This window comes from Enhydra lutris, unplaced genomic scaffold (genome assembly GCF_002288905.1).
Source record: "Enhydra lutris kenyoni isolate GAN:26980312 unplaced genomic scaffold, ASM228890v2 scaffoldscaffold45, whole genome shotgun sequence".
Classification (NCBI taxonomy): Eukaryota; Metazoa; Chordata; class Mammalia; order Carnivora; family Mustelidae; genus Enhydra; species Enhydra lutris.
This window is the reverse complement of record NW_019154129.1, coordinates 5753145-5774862: the sequence shown is the minus strand read 5'-3', so window position 1 is coordinate 5774862 and position 21718 is coordinate 5753145. Positions and strand designations below refer to the sequence as shown.

General features: G+C 56.7%; 1 protein-coding gene across 3 annotated transcripts in view; it reads left to right on the top strand.

Moving 5' to 3' along the window:
- LOC111156281 (sorting nexin 29) overlaps window positions 1–21718 on the top strand; it is a 475698-nt gene that overhangs the window by 424662 nt on the left and 29318 nt on the right. For all 3 annotated transcript variants that reach the window (XM_022517058.1, XM_022517057.1, XM_022517059.1), the window contains one exon: window positions 10738–10877. In XM_022517058.1, coding sequence (XP_022372766.1) covers window positions 10738–10877 — 140 coding nt within the window. The remainder of the gene's footprint in view (window positions 1–10737; window positions 10878–21718) is intronic.

Genomic DNA, 21718 nt, shown 5'->3' with positions numbered 1-21718 from the left:
TGGGGCGGGGTGAGGGAGAGGGGGGCGCATCAGGCCCTTGGCCTTTCCGTGTGGGTGGCAGCATACACTGTTGGTGGGGTCGGAGGACCTGGTTCGAATCCCAGCTGTGTAATTCACCGATTCCAGGAGCTTGGGCGTGGCTCTTCTTCCCCCCTGCTCCTGATTGCTCATTTGAGATGGGCACATGATAGAACCTACCTCGGAAGCTCCATTTGAGGGTGAACCAGGTAACGGGTACAGAGGACTGACCCCAGAGCGGCCCAGAGGATGCACGGAGAGGCCTGCTGTGATGTGTTTTATCTGCTGCGCAGAAGTTTGTAGTTTCTTGGGAGTTCGTGTTACCTGTCAGGCCAAGTTCACGGTCTCCTTTGCCTTCCCTACGTGAAAATTCTTCACAAAATGGGGGAGGGGCAATTTAGGACAGTAGCAATGTAGTGCAAAGACAGAGAGTCCAGATTTAAATTCCGGCATTCCACGCTTTGAGTGGCTTTGGGAAAGGAAATGACCCTGAAGGTCCCCAGTCCCCACCTCTGCCGTGGGCCTCGGCCCTTCGATGGTGTCTGCGAGCTCCCAGCTGTACATGGGCCCAGCTCCCTGCCTCTGAGACCTGATGCTTTCCTTCTCCTTTAGGTAGATCTGGTTGAAAATACTGCCAGGTGGTTAGGAGCCGGGCTCTGGCATTGGACAACCCAGGTCCAGATCCCAGTATCACTGCTTTCCAGGTGTTGCCTTTGGGCATGGCGAGTGACATCTCTCGGTTCAGTTTTTACCTGTATAAGGGGTGATGATGATGGCAGTGACCCCGCCTCGCCACATGCCCGTGAGGACCGAGCACAGGCCTGGTGCTCCCGCCATCTGATGACCCTGGGCTCCTTGTTGCTCTCCCTCAGCCTTCCACTTCCTCTCCTCCCCAGGCCAGAGCAGCGGAGGCCAATTTCCCTGGAAGCTGGGGACAACAGTGTGGGATGGGTACCAAGTACGGAAGGGCCTCCTGGGCCCAAACACTAAAATAAGCCAAATAATGAAAAGGCACCGGGAGATGTAAGGGTCACAGGAGGTAACGGACTGACAGATGAGCTCATGCCCTTTGCTCTCTGAAGGCGGACCTTGCTACGGAGCCCGGAAGTGTTGAAAGGCCTGCGGTAATGCAGGATCCCACGGGTCTTCGCCGCATTGATTTTGGAGGCTACCAGACCGTCATGCGTTTTCCCTTCAACCCAAGCTGAGTCGCCTCCATCTGGGGCTGGGCGTCCGCTGTCCGCTGTGCCATGGAGAAGCCCTGTCAACTGCGGGGAGTAACGTGGGATGAGATTACTTAGGGAAGTCTCTGTCTTCTCTAATTAGTCTCGATGCTCGGAATGAAAGGAGCTACCGCCTGACTAGAGCAGGGGTTCTCACGTGTCCGCCCAGGAAGGAAGCTGAGGGCTCCTCAGACCTGCCCACTCCCTTTGCGAGTGAGAGAACTGAGGCTCGGATGGGACCTGGCTTTCCCAGGGACACGCACAGGGTGGGCAGCAGCAGGAGACCAGGCCCCAGCCCGTGGCCTCTCATCTGCACCCAAACCAGGTAGCACTGGATGGCTGTAGGCTGAGGTGAAGAAACTGGTCTGGTGTCACCTCATCGCTGGAGAGGTCTGGACACTAATTTTTCATGCCCATTAACTTGGAGGATTTGCCATGCCCCTTCCTCTAGAGCTCATGCCAACTCCGTGCCGTGGGAGGACGGGGATGGCATGGGGATGGGGATGTGGGGGGAAGGGGTCCTCTCTGAGAACAGCAGGGTCTGCAGAACAAATCCATTCAGAAGTGCAGGCTGGAGAAAAGGTAGAGCAGAGCTTACCCAAAAGGCAACCCAGAATCCTACGAGAATCGAGCTGGGGGTACCTCTACGTGTGGGTAGAGTTGGCATCTGGTAATATCCCCACCAGGGCCCCAGGAGCCTGTCCTTCCGGATAACCTAGGGGGCAGCTCTCACGAGTGGCCACTGCCTACTCTTCCAGGAGTAAGATCTGCATTTTAACAAGGACTCGGAAACCCCAGCTAAGTGGTCGGGGCCTGGGCTCTAGAGTGAGCCACGAGATCGGCCTCGACTCCGCTTCCAGACTGCTCATCACCAGCTCTGTGAGCGCAGGCAAACTCCTCAGCGTTTCTGTGCCTCAGTTTCCCTAGCTGTGAAGTAGGAGAGGAGCAGAAGGGACCGTAGAGGGAAGAGTGTTCAAGCAGCATCCGTTCAGTCAGGGAGCACTTACCAAGCACCTGCTGGATGCCAGGCATCAGGGACATATACGGTCATCCCTGCGAAAAGTAAAGGGGTAGGGAGGGCGGCAGAGTGGACCGGACGGTCTCTTGTTGGAGCAGAAGGGACTTTGGGCAGAAGTGGGGAGACAGGAGTGTCGTGAATCATGCAGGTATCCGGAGGGAGGGCATTCCAGACCGAAGCAGCAAGTGCAAAGGCTCAGGGACCGAAGCCGTCCGCTACCCTTCTGTCCAGCTCCCTCAGCCCTGCTCACCATCCCCCAGGCCCGCTCTCCCAGTGCCTCCCCCCACCACCGTCTGCAGAAATCCTGCTCACCGCCCCCGGCACCCCGGACCAAAGCCCATCGTGCCTCCTGCTAACGCGCTCCCACACCGGCCTGGCTGTAGGGGCCGCTTTACACTAGAAGCCCTGGGCGTGGTCTGCCCTAGAGCTTCGTTGGTGATGTGCCTGCCTGTCATCCACTCCCAGACCGAGAGCTGGTGCTGTGACTTGTCATTGGTCTCGGGCACCCAGCACGGCACCTGGCCCAGCAGCCTCCTGGAAACGTGGCCCCCTCTGGGGCAGCCCTCATGGTGCCTTCCTCTGGAACCTGTACCCACAGGCCCCAGTGCAGCCTGGCATCCCAGGAGTGCAGATGGCGAAGGGACTCTACCCTGGTGCCTGCTGGCTCCTTGGATCCGTGAGCAACATGTGTAACGTACACGATTCCCTGGGCTCCGTAATGTCAGAGGGGGAAACCGTGACCTCCGAACGGTCACTTCTGTTTCTTGGTTTACTCTGTCTTCCCCATTGATGACCGACTACGTGCTTGGTAAAAGGGGACGGGCTAAGCCGCTGGGGTGAAATCATGACAGGACTTTGCTTCCCTTGTCCCTTCAGAAGGGCAGTGACTTTGGCTCCTGAATTCAGGGGTATTTGTAGAGACCTAGGGCGTGAAATTCTCACTAAGGGCCCTTAAGAGACCCAGCTCAGCCTTCCTCTCCCGCCCCTCCCCAAACTCTGCAGACAGCGCCCCCTCCTCTCCCTCCTCCCTTCACATGTGGCGCATTCCAGCTGCGAGCACCCAAGAGAAAAGCTTGTTCCGTGAGACTTGTTGAAACCAGCCAATCACTCGTCCAGCTGCCCAGCCCTAAGTGTGCACCTTTATTATTTCCCCGCGTTAATTAAGTGAAGATCTTTGAGCAGCTTTGCCGGAATTACCCCATCAGAAGTTTATACAAGGGGCTCGGTGGTGTTTGGGAAGTGGACAAGGGTCCATCATGCCTGACAATTCATTGCTCTCAGACGCCTCCGTGGAGAGTGTTGGAAGCGCCAGTTGCCGGAATTGTCTCTCCTGGCTTCCCAGTTTGCGATTACATAATGGTCTCCCTGGAAACAAGGGCTCAGGCATCACACCCGTGAGGGAGCACGGCTCGTGGAGCTCACCAGTGTGCAGCATGCGTGTGGTGCGGGGCGGCCTGTCCCCATGTCCCCGGAGGGCGGGCCAGGGCCTGCGGCTGAGATCAGTGGCATCTGTGCCTCGCAGCTGACCCATCCGGGAAGGAGGAAAGGCTGGTTTTCAGTGCTCCGAGACAAAGCGGAGAGACAGGGCCCGAACAGAGCTCTTACACTCAGGAGTCCGAACTCCTTCTCTGTCTTAGGGAAGGAACAGCCAATTGCGTCTCCTGCTTAAAAATACCCATTGCCCCGAGGGCAGAGTCCATGTTCTCTGAATGACCTCCCCGGTGTGCCCCCGCCAGCTGCACCTGCTCTGCTCCTGCCTCTGGGCTCCCTCCAGCCGTGGCCCTTACGCGTCCCGGCTCCTCCCTGAGCAGAGCCTCTCTCCCCCTGTCTCAGAGCCGGGGGACGCAGGCACTGGCCCAGGCTGCAGGCTCCGTCGCCGTGAGTGTGTGGGCCCTGGCCCTTTAGCCTCTGCCTCCGCTTCCTCCCGCGCAAGTGCCTCAGTGGGCTTCTGAGACTGCAGTGAAACCGTGCCCAAGTGTGCACAGCCTGGGGCCCGGGGAGGACTGGCTCCCTGCATGTGCGGAGCGCCAGCCTCTGGGGAAGCCCCCCGGGCCCCACAGGAGACCCCGTGCACCTGTCACAGTGACTGCCTCACTGACCTCTTCCAGCCGACTAGAAACCCCGTGAGGTTAGGACCCAGGCCTTGTCTCCCTGGGTATTCGCGATGCCTGGCTCACAGCAGGCCCCGAGCAGTCTGTTGAATGAATGAATGAACCAGGAAGCAGCTGGATCATTGAATCAGGAGGCGAATGAGTCCAGCCCACCTACATGTCTGACCGAGAACTCGAGTGCGTTTGCTCCCTTTGTCCGTGGCAGCCTGGGCCACGCCCCAGCACCTCTTGCCTGGGTGGCCACAGCAGCCTCCCCACTGGTCTCCCTGCCTCTAGATCTCCCCTCCCCTCTCTCCTCCGGCCTTACCTTTGAAGCTACCCGTCCCAGGGGCCTTCCTTTCCCTACCACCACCAAGTCCGTCTTCCTCCTGTCTGTCCCACACCCAACTCTCCTGTGGCACTTACCGTGATGGATTCATGTACCCACTTCTTGTGTCCTTCCTCTACCAGCCTGGAAGCTTCTCGAGGGCTGGGGCCGCGTCTGTTCACCAGTGTACATTCTTTCAAGGCACACTGCCTTGGACACGGGCAGGTCTGCAGCAGATTGCCAGGAAGCGTGCCCGGTGGGAATCCGCAGAATTAGCAGGAGGACCTCTAACAGCACATGGTGGAAATCTGGAAGCCTCTGGCTTTCGGCGGAGAAATTAATTTCTCATTCAGCTAATACCCAGTGCAGGCGAGGAGTGTGGGGGAAGGTGTCTTCCTCTCCAGTGGTTCTCCTGCCTTCCTGTAGAACGTTCCACTGCACTCCCAGAAGAAGGGAAGAGAAGGGAGAGGGGAGGGTCACAGGGTCCGTGCATTCTCCTGGCAAGGCCTGGATGTGGTTGGCTCGTGTGGCGTCTGCCCAGCCTGGCCTGGGGCTCCCACCTCACAAGGATGCTGGGAAGCTCATCCTTCTTGTTCCCAGGGAGAAGAAACGGGGCGGGTGAGCCAGTCTGCTCAGAATTGGGCATGGGAGGGGATCTCATAGCCAGGGTCCTCCTGCTGGGCTCTGTGGGGGTCTAATCAATGTTCCAGAATTCTCCGGCCAGGGACAGTGTGACAGGTCACCTGACTCTGCAGTTGCCATCCTTCGAAAAGGGCCTGAGCAGTTTGCTGCTCCTGATGGAAGCAACCTCCTATTTATTTTATAAAACACCATGATGTTCTTCGATGAGAATGAAAAGGAACTCAGAATTACAGAGTCACCTCTGCCCACCAGCAGGCAGCTCACAGGAAGGCCCGGCCCCCTGTCAGCGGGGTAGGGGCTAGGTGGGTCTGGGGCTGAGCGTTCATTCTAGGAAGCACACCTCACGGTCTGGTTTACAGTATTGCATCATTTGTAAAGCTGCTCTTTTTTGTTTTTTAAGATTTTTATTTATTTACCTTAGAGAGTGAGCATGAGCAGGAGAAGAGGGAGAGGTCCAAGCAGCCTGGGCTCCCCACGTTGCCCAGCTCAGTGTCCTGAACCCAAGATGATGCCCTGAACTGAAGTCAAGACTTGGTTCTCGGCCAGCCGAGCCACCCGGGCGCCCCCTCACGGTTGCTGTTCCTGATGTGACGGCGCCTTTATGTTCCTGAGGCTCGAAACAAAATTCCCCTTTTCTGGAGGGAAGAAAATACTCCCATCCAGGGAGCCCTGGGTGTTCTTCCCCGAAGTGAGACCTGACCCCCCGCACTACTAGTGGCCCTAGACGCCAAGTGACGGTAGCATTGCGACGGGAATGCCGCAGAAACGACAGCGGGGCCACGGCCGCGAGGGCTCACAAGCAGCCCCCGGACAGGTCTGGCAGGTTCTGTGAGCTCGGCTTCCATCCACCGGGGCTGTTTCTTGTGCCATGTTTAGGCTGCAGCCTGGAGCCCAAACAGTGAACTCAGAAATACCTCAGGGCCCTTTCAGCACTCACCCGACCCTGTGGGGCAGGCTCCCAGCGGGACACCCATCTCCTCCCGGGCACCCCATGTGACAAGTGGGGTCTCTGAAGGACCAGCTCCCTGTCCTTGTGCATTTTATTACCTGTCTTCCGCTTGCTGCCTGAGGCCATGTGGAGCCGGCCTCCCTTCCTCCATCCCACTCCTCTCAGGGGTCTTTCTCTTCTCTTGTTGGACTTGGCCACAGCCTTCAAACCATCTGCCTGGTGCCCTGCCTTTCCTCCCCTGAATTCATCCCCTGCATTTATTCAGTCTTGCAGTAAGTGTTTATGGGGTCTCTTGTGATCTCCAGGCACTGTGTTAGACTCTGATGATACCGGGGGGAAACTAGACAGGGAATGACCCGCCTCTCTGGGACTTAGAATCAATGAGGGGACGTGGGGGAGCAAAAGGCACGTGATGAGCCAGAGAGACCATTCCAGGCAGCGGTGAGGACCGCAGAGAAGAGAACCGGGCATTACTAGCTAGTGTGTCTTGGAGGGCTTCATGGAGGTGGTGGCACAAGAGCAGAGACCAAAATTGCGAGGTACTCCAGGCCAAGGGAACAGCTCTGGAAAGGTCAGAAGGCTCCAGGAGGGTGTGTGTGTGATGCGGGGGTGGGGGCAGACAGGTTGACAGTGTTGGGTGGGTGCTGGAGGGGGAGTGGGGAGACGTGAAGTGAGGTTGGCAGGGCGTGCTGTGGCGACATTGTGCCGTTCCCTCTGAGCCGTGCTAACAGTTTAGCTGCACGTGTTGGGGGGATGGATAGAGTTTACAGGGAACCATTGTAGAATTCTGAGCTAGGACAGTGTTGTGACCGTTGAAGGCTGCCTGTAGCCTGTGTCCCCCAGAGCTGTCTCCCTAGATGCCTGTGAGATCACGCGTCTCCTGCATCCGTCCTCCGGCGGCTTCCTTCTGCGATGGTCTGCAAGGCTGTGCACGACCCACCCCGACCGCCGCTAGTCTGCTATCGCTCAGACGGCTGAGCCCAGCTGCGGGGCCTGCCCTCTGCCGCCCGCCCCACCTCCTGCCTTTGTCCTTCGCATCTGCTCTTCCCTCTCCGTGGCGTGTCTGTTCCCCACCTGAGGGTACCCACCTAGACCCTCTGACGGACGTGTCTTTTCTCCAAGAGATGCCAAAGGACTGTTTTCAGGAGTGACTTCCTCTGACTCCAGCCCTCTCTCCGTCCCTCTTGCAAACTTCCCTCGAGCTTCGCTGAGCCCCCGTGGATCACAGCTTCGTAGCACTTGCTGCCTCTGCCTCGACACCCACCGTCTGCCTGCCGGTCGTCACCCCGTCCACACAGAAATGCCTTGAGGGAAAACATCCTGGCGGAAACCCACAAATCTTCATCTCTCACCGCCCAGCCAATGACGTTCATTACCTGGGGCTTAGCCCAGGTTATCACGGATGAGGTGGGCTCCATCCTTAGCCCCATTTTACGGATGAGAAGCCTGAGGCTCCTCCTCCCCAGTTTAGCCACCTGACGGTGGAGCTGGTAAATGGCAACGCAGGGACGTCATCAGGTGCCATCATCCCACAGTGTGGTCTCTCGGATGGTTTCATAGGGGCCAAAGAGGCCAGGCAGGGGATCGGACCAAGGGGGGCAACTAATGAGGGCAAGACCGCTCAGTTTTTCAAGGGATGCCGGGAATCTGGGTTTTAGGCTGAAATACCTTGGTCTTAGTATTTGGGGCCGTGCAGGCCGCAGTAGCTTGTGGGAGAAGTAGGACTGTCTTCACCAGCAGGTCAGAACACGGCTGCTCCCCGAGTGGGGGAGTCTGTTCTGGACAGTGTTGCTTTCAGCCTGCTGGAGTCACCAGCTCCCTTCTGGGATGGACCACAGCCTCTCTTTAAAATATTCTGGAAGCAGTAGGCACACTTGAAAACTGGGATCTTTAAACGTGGGCTACGTATGAGATCACACCAGCAAATCAGCGTTCTTTTTTTTTAGAGGTGCTGATGGAACTGTGGTTAAATAGGAAAATGTTCTTCGGGTTTCGGGAAGGCGTGCCACAGCCCCCTGCGGTGAGATGTCACGATGACTATAATTTACTGTAAAAGACCTCAGCAAAAAGGTAGTAGTGATGAAGTAAATACAGAACGGGGTTATAACTTTTTTATTAGAGGCTTATGGGGATTCATGATACGATTTGCTCTGCTCTTTGCCATATTTGAAATTTCCATAATAAATTAAGAATGAAATGACAGACGGGGAAAAAAGGCCGTCTCCCACGGAGAGCTCTGAGCTCTTCCTGCCCCACTGCAGCCTCTGCGGGGACTCTGGGTGCCGGCACCCCCGAATCAGAGACCCGCAGGACAGTGTGGCCCCCAGGCACTGAGGTGACATGGTGACGGGCTTCCTTGTCATCGCATGGTCACCAGCTTCTGCTAGTGCTGACCCCGAGTGAATCCTGGTTCAGGGAAGCCTGTGGTTTGGAAGACTCGCAGCTTTTTCGTCTGTGAGTTGAAGAATGTCTTCCGGGTGGCAGGTGGCTCCCACTCTGGGCGGGTTAAGGACCCAGGACCCTGCTGGTCCACCTCCGGACTCTGCGCCCTCGGGCACGTTCCTTACCCTTTCTCAGCTTCTGCTTCCAGCCTCAGACGGGCTGTAAACGTGCGAGGCAAGGAGCGCACTGAGCACAGGGCATGAGTAAAGATTCCACAGATATCTTCACTCTGAATCGCTCCTGGAGAAGTTGCCCCCTTGTCAAAGTGAGATTGCTGCCGCGTTGGGTCCTCACGGGGCTGGCCGGGTTTCCAGGCAGTGGCCCTCAGGAGGAATGAGTCTGTGCAAGGGGGTCGGCTTCTCCCAGGGTGATAGACTTTCTGCCACGGCACTGCTGCCCATGGGACCTGGGTGAGAGGAGGCTCCAAGACAAGTGAAAATGGGTGTTTTTGACCCCCAGGTGGCATCCCCCCACCTCCATTTTGAGTGTCCTCGCCCCCTGGGATCCCGTTGCCCGCCCAGCCCCACAGGCAGCACGAGGAGTCACCTCCCGTCTCCATCTCTGCGTGTTGCTTCTGGAGTGGCCTGACCCTCTGTGCGGCAGGAGGGGAGAGACCTCCATGAGCTCAGCGGGGGCCGATGGGCTCCTTTGTTGTCCTGCCTCTTGGGCTTTTGTGCCCATGAGAACTCAGGTCTCAGGAGCTCCATGGGGTGCTCACCTGGCACGTTCTCCGCCTTCCCAAGGAGGAGAGGCTCACTGCTCGGTGATGCAGGATGGCAGAGTAGCACCTGGTGGTCAGACCAGGGAGGGAGCGCAGGCCCAGGGCGCTCCCCCCCCCGCCCTGGTGGCTGCCGGGGATCAGAGTCCCTCCTGGGGGCTCGGCAGTGGTCAGTGTTCTCACCCTCCCGAGGAGGGGAGGAGGGTCACACTGAGGCAGCTTGCGGGGGTGGCCCTGGGTGAGACCTCGCTGTGGCCAGGAAAGGGGCAGTGGGGGCACTTGCCACCAGCCGCAGCTCCGTGACCCTTCCTCCCGCTGGTGCACCAGGAGGGCTGCCAGACAAAACACGGGCTGCTGGTGAGATCTGAATTTCACATAAACGATGAATAATTTCTTAGTTCGAGTATGTCCCAAATACTGCACGGGAAGTTTTATTGTGTGGTACGTAGTTGAATACTGAGAAATTATTGGGTCATGAATTATTGAATATGGAGTTATGAATACTGGAAAATTCTGCATTGTTTCTCTGAAATCCAGCTCTCACCCAGCATCCTGTAGTTTTGTTTGCGGAGTCGAGTAGCACTTAGAGACTCTGCCTGCCGTGCTCAGGGTTTGGCAGGGCTTTGTGGGCGCTCGTCTCTCAAGATCAGGGCAGGTGCTGGGCAGGTCCGTGGGTGCCTCTGAGAGCAGCCTCTTTCAGCACACTGTTGCCCAGCTCCTGCTGGGGTGAGCTCTGTGCTGGCGGGGGCTGGGGGAGCACCCCACTCCATCTGTGGGACCTCATTTACCAATAAAACCTTTCTTAAATAGCGGCGACTGATTCAGATTTTGGAAAATTCCCACGTTGGCAAATTAAGCACTGTCTCCGGAAGGCGGCATTTAGTGGGACGGACAATTACCTGGGCCTGTGTGATCACAGGTATATTGGTGCGTCCCACTCTGGCCTGTGACCTCTGCCAGCAACACAGCAGTGAGCGTTGGGTTCATGGTAGGGTCCCCACGCCCCATCACCATGTGGTAGGCGCTCATGCATAACAGCCACAGTGGTAAGACTTCATTCATTCATGAGCACACTGTAGGTGGTCGTAGGGACCCGCTGGGCCCTTCTTAGTAGGAATATCATGAACATCTTCCCTGGTGCTCAGCGTGATCACCCAGGGGAAGCCTTAGGCACCGTATGCACGTGGCGGTCGCTCCGTACACATTAGCCTGCTGCCCGGTGGTGACTGACTGCTGGGTCTTCTCGGGCTGTTTTTGGACGGGCGAAGAGAGCACACCTGAGCATGCCGGCATGTGTGTGTTTTCTCAGGATGCCAAGTTTGTGGAGGAGCGGAGGAAGCAGCTCCAGAATTACCTGCGCAGCGTCATGAACAAGGTCATCCAGGTGGCCCCCGAGTTCGCCGCCAGCCCCAAGAAGGAGACCCTCGTGCAGCTCATGCCCTTTTTTGTGTAAGTACAGTTTGCGCGGGCCCTCCGTCGGCGCTTCCTCCTTCCCCTCCTCTGTGGCGGCCAGCGGGGTGTGTGCGTGCGTGTGTGTGTGTGTGTGGGTGTGTGTCCTCGCCACGCTGGGGCCCAGGTGCTCCCGGAGCCATGGGCCACAGTATTGCAGACTGCAGGAAGGGCTTGGAGACCGCGCGTCTGCATTTGAGCGTGGTTGAGCTGAGGTCTGCAACTAAATTAGGCCGGTGTGGTTTTCTGCTTCATGCCTTCTGATCAACGGAGAGACTAATTTTCTCTGCAGCTCACAGAATGTTCCAGAACCAAATAGGTCCGTCGCTGTTGCCTCGGTGGGTAACGGATGCAAGGAGACATTCTCGGACTCCCACTGGCACTGACTTAAGTCATATTAATATGAAAATAACTGTGACCTAACTTAAAATCGGGTATAAGTTTCTTGTTCTTCTATCTCATGAAATTGGAAAGAAAGTGGAAGGCGTTGTTGACGTGTGAAGCACTTACTAAATCATGACGCTTCTGAATTGTCAGCACATCTGAAGCCAAAGCTTTGCTCCCAGTGGCACACGGCACGTTCTTTCCGCTCGCCCCGTGTGGCGCCCGGGTGTCCTTGCCCCCTCTTCTCCGCTCCCGTTGCTGGGAACATCTGTGCCGCACCTGGGGGCAGGCGGTCGTCACGTGGCGTCACTGGCTGATTACCAGTGAGTCTGCTCTGTGCTGTTAAGTCTGTCTCTAGCCTGACACGCTTGTACCCTGGGATCGGGACCGAGGTGACGGAGCAGACTGGTTTTTCGTTGAGCCTTCAGATGCTATAGAACATAATCATATCGTTTCTAGAACATTAGCATCATATGGAAACACAAGATGGAAAATCCCGTATGGCAAACCTGTGGATCCCTTAGTTGAGAAGCGCTGGTCTGGGTCTGTGTGATGGGTTGGGGTAAATCAGAGTTTCTTTGTAGTCTAGCTCGTGGCCTCGGCAGGTCAGGGCTTGGGGGCCTGTCCTCGGGACCAGTGATGCTCTCACTTCAGGCCTGGAGCTTTGCTTCTGTCCTGGGGCACGCCTTTGGGTCACACTTGAACTCCCAACCAGACAGAGTTGGCCTGACTGGCCCCCTTAATGCTTGCAGCTTGCTTTTGTTTTTCTAATTGTTTCAGGGCTTTTGTGAGAAGACAAAGCCTGTATTCTGCCTCCCGGCAAAAGGAACCTTTGTTTCCTGCATGCATTGGATGGGAAACTGCATTTTCCTCTCATTCCCTTGTGATGCTCGGGCCTTGGCTTTGGTGTTTCAGAAGCGATGTAGTAGCTCACGGGTGGGGAGGCCGGGAGCTCCCATTCTTCTATGGCAGCCTCCTGGCTGGGATGGTATTGGAGATTAACCTGTCACTGAGTCCTATGAGTTTGGGCTAAATTTTCTGATGAAAACAGAGTTAGAGTCAGTCTTAAGATCCTGATCTGAGAAGGAAGACTGCTCACAGCAAGCTGGTGTCCTTCCTGCTGGGTGCGTGCAGCCCCGGCGTCTCTGGCTGAGTGTTTGCCAAACACTGGCCCGTGGGATGGTGGAAACTGTACGTGCATCTCAGTGTGGGGCGAGCTCAGCCGTGCCAGTTTCCATTCACCGGAGCAGAGGGAGAAACCTTTTATGCCTAATCAGCACAGAGAACGTAGGGTTTGATGTCACAGGCTTTAAAAAAAATACAAAGAATTTCAGTAAGAGACTGTAGCACATGACGCACCGTTGACAGCAGGCGTTTGAGTAAACACTAGTCTAGACCCCGCTTGGGATTAGGCATTTCGGTCCTTTGGCTTCTCCTCGCCGTCCACGTGATGCTGCCCTGGCCTCCTCCGTCTTTATTGAGTTGGGATTCCGGGTCGGAGTCTGCCCATTGGTTCATTTTGGGGCAGTGGAAGCCGACACTGGCCAAGTGCGCCCGTGCCGGTGATTCTCCACGTGGGAATTTCCTGTTTGTGTGTGCCCGTAGAAAGCTGCGTCTGGCCTTCTGCTCGAGAGCTCGCCCTGAGAAATTTCTAGTTAAAAAAAAAACCACAACTCTCTTAGCTCAGGAAATAAACCCCACAAAGCGTAATTATTCTTACAAATCTTGGCACATTTCCTCAGTTCTTTCAAATGTCGATTCAAGACTCGAGAAACCCCCTTTGGCTACTGAACGCAGGTGGGCTTGTTGACGAAGGACGGCCCCTGCCGCCTGTCCCTTCCGTTTCCTGAGCGCTCGCAGACACTGGCTGCCTGTTCCCCTCCTTGATCTCATCCAATCTCCCTGAGAACCTGTCAGGAGGAACCTTATAAACTTGCCAGTAACCTGGCAGTTTGACGAGGTCCCCTTGGAAGTGCTGAGGGGAGTGAGGCCCAGAGAGGTTTCCTCGTGACCCCAGGACTAGCCAGCCAGCGCATGGGGAGCCCGGGCTTTCTGGCGCCATACCGCATGTTTCGGGACAAACCTGCAGCCTGTAGACCACGCCTGCCCCTCTGAGCTGTTTCATTTGACCAGCGCAGTGGGCTTTTGTTACTTGTGTGTCTACATTGACGTGACACCAACATTAAAATATTAGATGGTGTCAGGAAAGAAGTCGAGGTGTCAGAATCGGTCATGTCCTGTTACGGGCTGAACCCTTGTATCCTCCCAGAATTCCTGTGCTGCAGCCCTAGCCCCAGTTTGATTGCATTCAGAAGTAGGGCTTTGGGGAGGTCATTAGGTTTGGGGGAAGTTATCAGGGGGACAGGATGGGGTTAGTGCCCCATAAGAGGAGGAGGAGGGGAGGTACTAGACTCCTCTCTCTCTCTCTCCGCCGTATGAGGACGCAGCGAAAGGCAACATTTACGAGGCAGGAAGAGAGCCTTCACCTGGAACCCAGTCTGCCAGCCCTTTGATCTTGGACTTGTCGCTCCAGAACAGTGAGAAATCAGCGTCTGTTGCTTAAGCTCCCCAGTCAGTGGAGTTTGGTTGTGGCAGCTGGGGCAGACGGATCCCCACCCCACCCCAGCCCAGCCCGCTCAGCCTCGCTTGGCTGGAGTCGAGCAGTGCCGGCCCGCCCTCGTGGAGACCCCCGCGCCCGTCGTCTTCGGGACTCTGGGCGAGCCTCCCCTGCCCTGGCTGTCAGCGCTGGGCTGTTGGCGTCACACACTCGCTTGTGTTACCTGGCCCCCGCAGGAGGCTTGAGTTTGCAGTCCTGCCTCTTCGCCACCACTCAGATGGCTTCTCCGTCGAGGCGGACGTGGGACTGGACTGTTACTCACGATGCGTTCCTCGCACACTCTGCTCCCATGCGCGTTCCGTGAGCGGGTGCACTGCTGAACTTCCGAAAGGCGGTCCCGCTCCATCTTGGGAGGGAGAGGGCTGATGGGCAGGGGCATGGGAGCAAGTGAATAGCGTTGGCCCGTTTCCTTCATCAGTCTTCCTTAAAACGTCAGGGCTTGTGCAGCCTGGAGTCCAGTATCCCAACGGGGCCTGCTTTAGCACGCACGTTGCTAGGTTGTTGTTTCTCTCTAACGTGTCCGGATTTCACTGTGTTCTGCGAGGGCCGTCATGACTCCCAGGTACTCTGCCATCTGCACAAACCCGAGAGCCGGAGAATCAGCTGGATGAATTCGTTCTCCAAATCTCTCCGCCTGCCGTTGCCCGCCTCGCGAATGCCGGCAGAAAGCAGGGTAGTAGAAAGCAGGTCTCGCTTCTTTGCCATTTTGAACTCTGTGCATCCGGCGGGGACCAGAGGGTCCCCCAGATGGTGAGCATATGAGGGGCGGCCCCTGTAGCGGCCTCCTTCGGACCCCCGTGTTGTTTGCGTCCTCCCCGCGTTTCAGGGAAAGGTGGGCTCCAAGACGCGGAGCGTGGCAGGTGTCACCCCGGACACCCGGGCCATGTCAGGTGCTCTTTTGAAAGTCCGTTAATGAGGGAGGCTCGGAATCCAAAAATCCATTCCACGGACCTGGACCACAAAATCGGTGAAGGCTTAAATGATTTGTTGTGCTGTCATTTAGCGCATCATTAAAATGTTTTCTGCAGAGTAATTCATCCCTGGGAAATGCCTCATGTTCTGCTCTTCCTGAAGGGGAGAGGAAGAGTTGTGGGGGCCGAGGCTGCGGTTAGAGTGTGGGTCACAGCACAATTTTCCAATGGAATTTTCAGCAGAAAAATTGCCCCACTCCACCCCCCACCCCATCTGCTGCTGCGTTTACTCATAAAGCCGTTGCACGTGTTTCTGGCTGAAATTCAAGTGGCCGTGAGCAGGGGTTTAGCTCGGGGAGGAAACACCACGGCCCGTGCCCCAGCAGGGAGAGCCTGAGGCTCAGGTTGAGAGCTGGGAATTTGCGAGTTGAGCATCCCCAGCCTGGCACCTTTCCGAACACCCTGTCTGGCCTCTGCCCTTGGCCGGCTTCACGATGTACATCAGCTCGGGGGCCCTTGAAGGCCGAGGAGTTTGAAATCGCTGATCGCCAAATACTAAGGGCAGGGAGTTTGGAGTCCATGATACTCCCCGGCTCTTCGGCTGGGGAGGATGGTGACCTCGGGCAAGGATTTGGTCTTGTGTGGTAAAGGGAAGAGTTGCACCAGGGCCGCTGGCCCGTGGGGGTGTTCCTTGTGGGCACGTGAGAGCGGCAGCACTGCATCTGCTCTGTGACGGCTGCTGTTAATCATGAGACTCCCGAGAAAGAGGAGAGAATCCTGATAAAACCCCGGGGACATTTCCCTGTTTGTCTCTTCACACAGCCAGCCATCCACCCATCTATCCCTACAAGTAAAACACTGGAGGCTCGGAAAATTTAAGTGTTTTGCCTAAAGTGATTCTGAATTATTCCTGAAGCCAGCCTCTCCGTCCCTCCTTCCCCTGCTGGGGATCTCCGCTCCAGACAGTGACTCAGGACCTGCCCTGAGGAAGCCGGGCGCTCAGCTCTGGGTCTTCAGGAAGCCCAAGGGGCTGGCCCGGGTGCGGGTGGCCGTGCTTTTCTGGAGGGGTCAGGCCTGTCCCACAGGAAGGCTCCCTGTTGCGTGGAAGCTCATCACCGGAGGCCCCTCTCTGGGCGCACCTGCTACCCTGTCGCTCTGCTGGAGAGATGATGGTTAAATGCCATCCGGTCCCCTCCAGCCCAGCTGGGCCACTTCCGGGGCTGCAGTTAAGGGAGGTAGAGGAGTGGTGGCCCGGGGTGCTGGCTCTTCCGATCCTCCGTGCTCTGGCCCCAGGAGACGGGGAATAGGTCCCTCTGTCTGAAAGTGACAGGGCCACTAGCTGCTCTGCTCTAACACTCAGATGGCCTCTGTGTCCTCCAGGCATCCCACCCCAGAATCATGTTCCTCCTCTGCCATCTCTTTCTGCTTGGTGGGAACTGGGGAGAAGTCACGTTCAGAGAGGAAGGAGAAAAGGGAGGAGGAAGAGGATGGTACAGCTTTAACGAGTTCTAGAGAGACTGGGGGACCCGGGAACACCTGCAGGACAAACACTCTGCTGAGTGGATACATAGAACGTCCCTGTCCAAGGACACTGCATTCAGCAGACATTTTCTTCCAGTCACTGAAACAGAGTGCTTACTAAGTACTCAGCAAGCACTGAGTCATAATAGAGATATTATGCGGCCATAATAGAGATATAATAGGTCATAATAGAGGATATTATGGGGTCATAAAGAGAACAAAACAGAAAAAAGATTAAAACAACAAACCTCTGCCTTTATGGAGGGAAGTTGAAAAATAGACAAATGTATCTGCTATGAAGGTGTTTGAGAAAAGGTAGTGCAGAGTCAGAGCCTAGAGTCACACAGTGTTGTTTTCCATCAGATGATCAGGACCTCAGGGGCCTGAGGGAAGATCTTGCAGATTTCCGGGGGAAGGGTGTGCAGTTAGAGGGAAGAGTAAATGCAAAGGCCCTGGGGTAGGAGCAAATTGGATGTGTCAGATTAAGGCCAGAGTGGCTAGAACAGAGCAAGCAGGGGAATGGGGCTGAGAACTCCAGAGAGCCAGACCATAAGGGGCCTTGGAGGCCCTAACAATGACTTTCAGCTTTATTCTAAATGAGTTGTGAACCTGCTAAAGGGCTTAGAGCAGAGGTGTGATAATGACCTGGTTTGCATTTTCGAAAGCTTCATTCTCGATGTGGGGCAGAGAATAAAATTGGAAAGGGGAGGGTAGTGAGGCTTCCGTAGGGTCTGGGCAGGAGGAGCCGGCATCTTGGCCAGGGGTGGTGAAGGCAGGTGAGGAGTGACAGCACCCCGATGTGTCCGAGGACTGAGGAGTGACAGCACCCCGATGTGTCCGAGGACTGGCTGTCAGGTAGGAGAGTTCTGGATGCATGCCCAGCATCCCGCCAGGCCGGGCAGATGCAGAGGTGCCCTGAGTCGGCTCTGTGTGAAGCATCTCCGTATTCAAGTCAACACACGTTTACCGAGTGCCTCCTCTGTGTAGGCAGGCCCTGGGCCAGCAGAGAGGTTGGCAGGGGTATCACACAGATGACTGGGACATGGGCCTGGGCTCGGGGGCCAACACGTGTGGGGCATGACATCACCAGGCCACATGTCTTTCATTCATTCATTCATTCATTCAACAGGAGCTCGTCACGTGTCCCACTGCCCGGTTTGTGTCCCAGCTGTGCCACTGACAGGCTGTGTGGTGTTGAGCGAGTTGCAAGCTCTCCCGGGCCTCCGTGAGCTCATCTGTACAATGGAGGTATTCGTAGCCTCCATGTGGTCGGGGGTGGGGGCCTGAGGGCGCCAGGAGTGCGTGTGTGTCAGGCCCTTAGAACAGTGCCCGGCGCGTAGTAAGCATGTACGTGTGTCCCTATTTTTACCAGCAGAAAGGAAGCACGGGGGAAGGAGAGTCTGGGGAGCAGACGTTTTGGAGGAAGTGATAAACTTATGGTATTAAAAAAATGAAATGCTACAGAAAGCTAGGAGATGAAGTACACGTCCCTGGACGGAGTGCTGTGCCCACCCCCACGCCCCGCCCCGTGGTCCCTGTCAAGCTGCTTACGCAATCTTGTAGGAGCCGTTCATACTTCCGCAAGGCAGAGCCAGATTCCGTGCAGTGTTCCGTGGTTCGCCTCTTTCATTGACTGGAGCTGCCTCATTCCTGGCGAAAGCCACGTAGCATCCCCCGCGCCGCCTCTTCCATGATTTATCCCACCCCTGCCCTCTCGGAACACTTCAGAGGGTTCCAGAGCTTTCCTCCTCCAGCAGTGCTGCCCGGAGTGGTGCAGTAGGTACCCATTTCGGCACGCGGGTGTGCAGGGTTGACTTTCAGAAGCCACGCTGGCTCAGAGGGCAGGCGCGGTTACAAATTTTGACAGATGTGGCTAAGCCCCGCCCTCTTACGCCAGTTCGGTAGGCAGAATTTCTCTCGTTTAAGAGAATGATGCCCTCGCGGTGTGACCTCAGAGAGGGGTGTGGGTCCCACCTGAGAGGGTCAGCCTCGGCTCTCCCAGGCGGTTATTAGTGTGTCCATTGGCCGGTGGCCATATCTTCGAATTCTACAGATGACAGGCTCCCTGCGCTCAGTATAAAATCTGAGTTCAAAATTAGCTGTCACCTCCTTTGTGTGGTGGCCGTGGGCGGCCCGTTGTGTATCAGGAGGCTTCTAGGATGGACCTGTGGGGCACACGAGGAGACGCAGGGTGGAAGGAGGTGGTCACCCCTTTGATCCCAGGAGACGATGACGGCCACATCCTGACCAGGGTCGCTCTGACAGCCGGCCCTCAGGACACAGCAGCCCCCACTGTCCTGACGGAGGTCCCCTCAGGATGGGCCACTGGAACAGTCCACAGGCAGGGGATGCCTGCCCAGCTTCCAAGTGCAGCCGCCTTCCCCCCCGGTGGCAGGTTCTGGATCCCCAGGAAGGGCTCTGCCACCAGCCGTATGCTTGACTCTTGCCAGCAGAACGCCTGCCCGTCTTTCCCACCTTCTCTGTGGCTGTCTGTCCTCGTCGTCGCTGTGTTTCTGCTGGCAGTGTGTGCTTACCTCGGGAAAAGGGACACAGCCAGTCAGGAGGGGTTTCTTCTAGAAGCTCACCAGGAACTGCGGGTCCTGGGAGGGCACTTGTGTCTATTCTGGGGGACTGGACACTAGTTATTAGGGTCACAAAGGAAGTCTGTGTTCACCTGTGAAGTTCAAGGACCCGCTCTTGTTCACGAGTCGTACTGGCCTCAAGGGGTTTCAGGCCGAGCAGCCATGTCCTTCCTCCCTGGTCCGCTCACGGGCCGCGGCCCCTGCTCGTCCTTTATGAATCTGATAGACCCGGGCTGTTCAGCTGGACTGGAAGGGAGAACCCGTGTCCTGCTTCGGCCCCAGGAACACTGTCCCCAGAGCGCCCAGACCGCTGGCTTAGCGAGCATCGCTCAGAGGGTAAAGCAGGTCATGGACGGACAAAGAACAGTTCCTTGTTTTATTTCTCTTTTTTACACAAGAGAACTCGCTGTGATGAGGCCGCAGATGGTTTTCTCTGGGAAGGCAGGTTGAGAAATGACCGATGCCCCAGGAAACAAGGCATCATGTTGGTGTCTGGGATGCGCCTTGTTTTAGGACTTTCACGTTAAAGGTAGGAGCACAGTGGCATCATCGTTAAGAGAAACAGCTGCAGGCCCAGAGGCCCAGTGGCCCGGCCGTTTACCAGCTGGGTGGTCTCGCATTAGGCATTTTAAGGACTCTGTGCCTCAATTTCCCAGTCTGTGAAATGGGAGGGTAAGAGATGCTCCCTCAGAGGGCTATGCAGAGAGGCAACAGGACGGGGCTGACGCGCTGAACGTGGGGGGCACAGGCGGCGTTCTGGGCTGTGGCTGCTGGAAGACTCGTCATGGCGTCAGCCCCTCGCGCGGTCTACGTGGCCGAAGCGTGCGTCCCCTAGAACCGGCGCAGACCTCGGAGCTCCGGGGCTCTCCGAGGTGCACCCAGCAAGCGCACTTACGGAGCGTGTGGGCGGCGTGGGTCTGCCCGAGTCTGCCCGCCACAGTCACTGCCTTTCTTTGCAAACACCAGTCGAGCTGATCTGGGGAGCTGAGGCTCTGTGTCCTTGTTGGCATGAAGGTGGCATCCCCGTGACCAAGCCCCAGACCGCCGAGACCAGCTGCCAAGTGCCGTCCTCCCCCAGAGCAGCGGACCGTTCCAGTCCTGTAGACTGTGTGTTTGATGGGCGGAAGGGTAAGCCCGCGCTCTGTTGGGAGTTTCTCACCGGATGAACAAGAAAGAACAAGACCTCGGATCAGTCAGTCACGGTTCACGTGCCAGCGGTACTGCCTAGCGGGCTTGTGCCCGTGGCTGCTGCGTACCTCAGTTTCCCCACCTGTGCACCGGGGCCAGGAGCACAGACCTCGAGGGTTTGGCAAGAGGATTCCATTCGGTGTCGCCCAGTAGGGGCTTCTCCGAGGGGACTTATTTTAGCTGTGGTCGCATTTCACTTAATCCTTTGTTCAGACTCTCACTTCCGTCCCCAAAATGATTTCAGTTGGCGGCTGGGATAGTGTTACAGTCGCCTGTCCTCCTTCCTGTCTTTTATTTTTAAACATTGGAGCATCTGAAAATTCAGTGTGGAGCAAGGGAAGCAGATTAGGTTATTTTGGGCACAATAACCTCCATCCTATTTTAGGGTTAGTGAAGAAATAACAAGTATTAGAAGTTCTCAGATACCGGCGAGGTGAGACGGCAGCCCGCAGGAAGTCGGCAGCTCTCTGCCCAGCCCCTGCCCCACTGTCTCGTCGCACAAGTGCGGTTAGTCCTCCGTCCCCGTCCTCAGTGGGCCAGCGCGCTGCTCCCCGCGCTCTGCCCACACTCGTTGGGGAGGTCTGTGAGGGATGCCTGGGGATGGAGACCGTTGGGTGAGGTAGCCCGGATCTGCGGCCGTGGGGATGCTGCGTGGTGAACCCTCACGGTCCCCTGGTGGCGCTCAGTGAGCCTGGCGCGCTGGGCGATGGGCCAGGAGACCAGCTGATCGGGGCCACGTTTGCTTCCACATCTGCGGATCAGCTGGCTGGCGGCTGGTCCAGGATGGCCTCGCCTGGGAATAATGGGGCAGCGGGGGCCGGGGAGGTTCTGAGCCAGAACAGGGAAAGCCCAACCCCCGTAGCACTTTCCAGACCCTGACTGTGTCCTGTGGGCTGACAGCACTTGGCCACGGCATTCCCCAACCGGAGGCCAGGGTCAGCGGGAAGGCCCTGCAGAGGTGCAGGGCGAAGGGCAAGGCAGAAAGCAGTGGATAATCAGGGCCATTTTTGCAACTAACCCAGATGAGTAACTTGTTCTAGGTAGGAGGTGGCAGTGCATGAGGGGGATGGGGGGGGGTACAGGGTGCACAACTGTGAGATTTTGAGGAGGGGGAAGGTAGAAGGAGGCCAGGGGTGACCTCCCCAGCTGGCCATGAACCAGCAGGGGGACTCACTCCACTGTGCTCCAGGAAGGACCACATTAGGATCTTCACTGCACTGATTGGAGTCCTGCTTGCCTTGACTTTGCAAAAACAAAAAAACAAAAAAAAAACCAAAAAAACCTTTTTTTAGAAAATCAGCATACAGTGAAAGCTTTTTTGTTTGGAGCCAAAGTCTGTGATTTCAGCGCACATATGCATTTGCGCTCCCAACACACACACACACCCACACACACACCCCCCACACACACCCCCACCCCCCCCACACACACACCCACACCCCCCCACACACACCCACACCCCCCCCCCCCCCCCCCCATCGCCGACACAGACCGTTGCATCACCGCCAGACTCTCCCTCATGCTGTCCCTTCATGGTCACACGCTCTCCCTGGCCCTAAGCGCTGGCGACCTCCGATCTCTTCTCCATCACAATGGCTGGGTCTTTTCCAGAACGTCCTCTGCGGGGACTCACGCGGT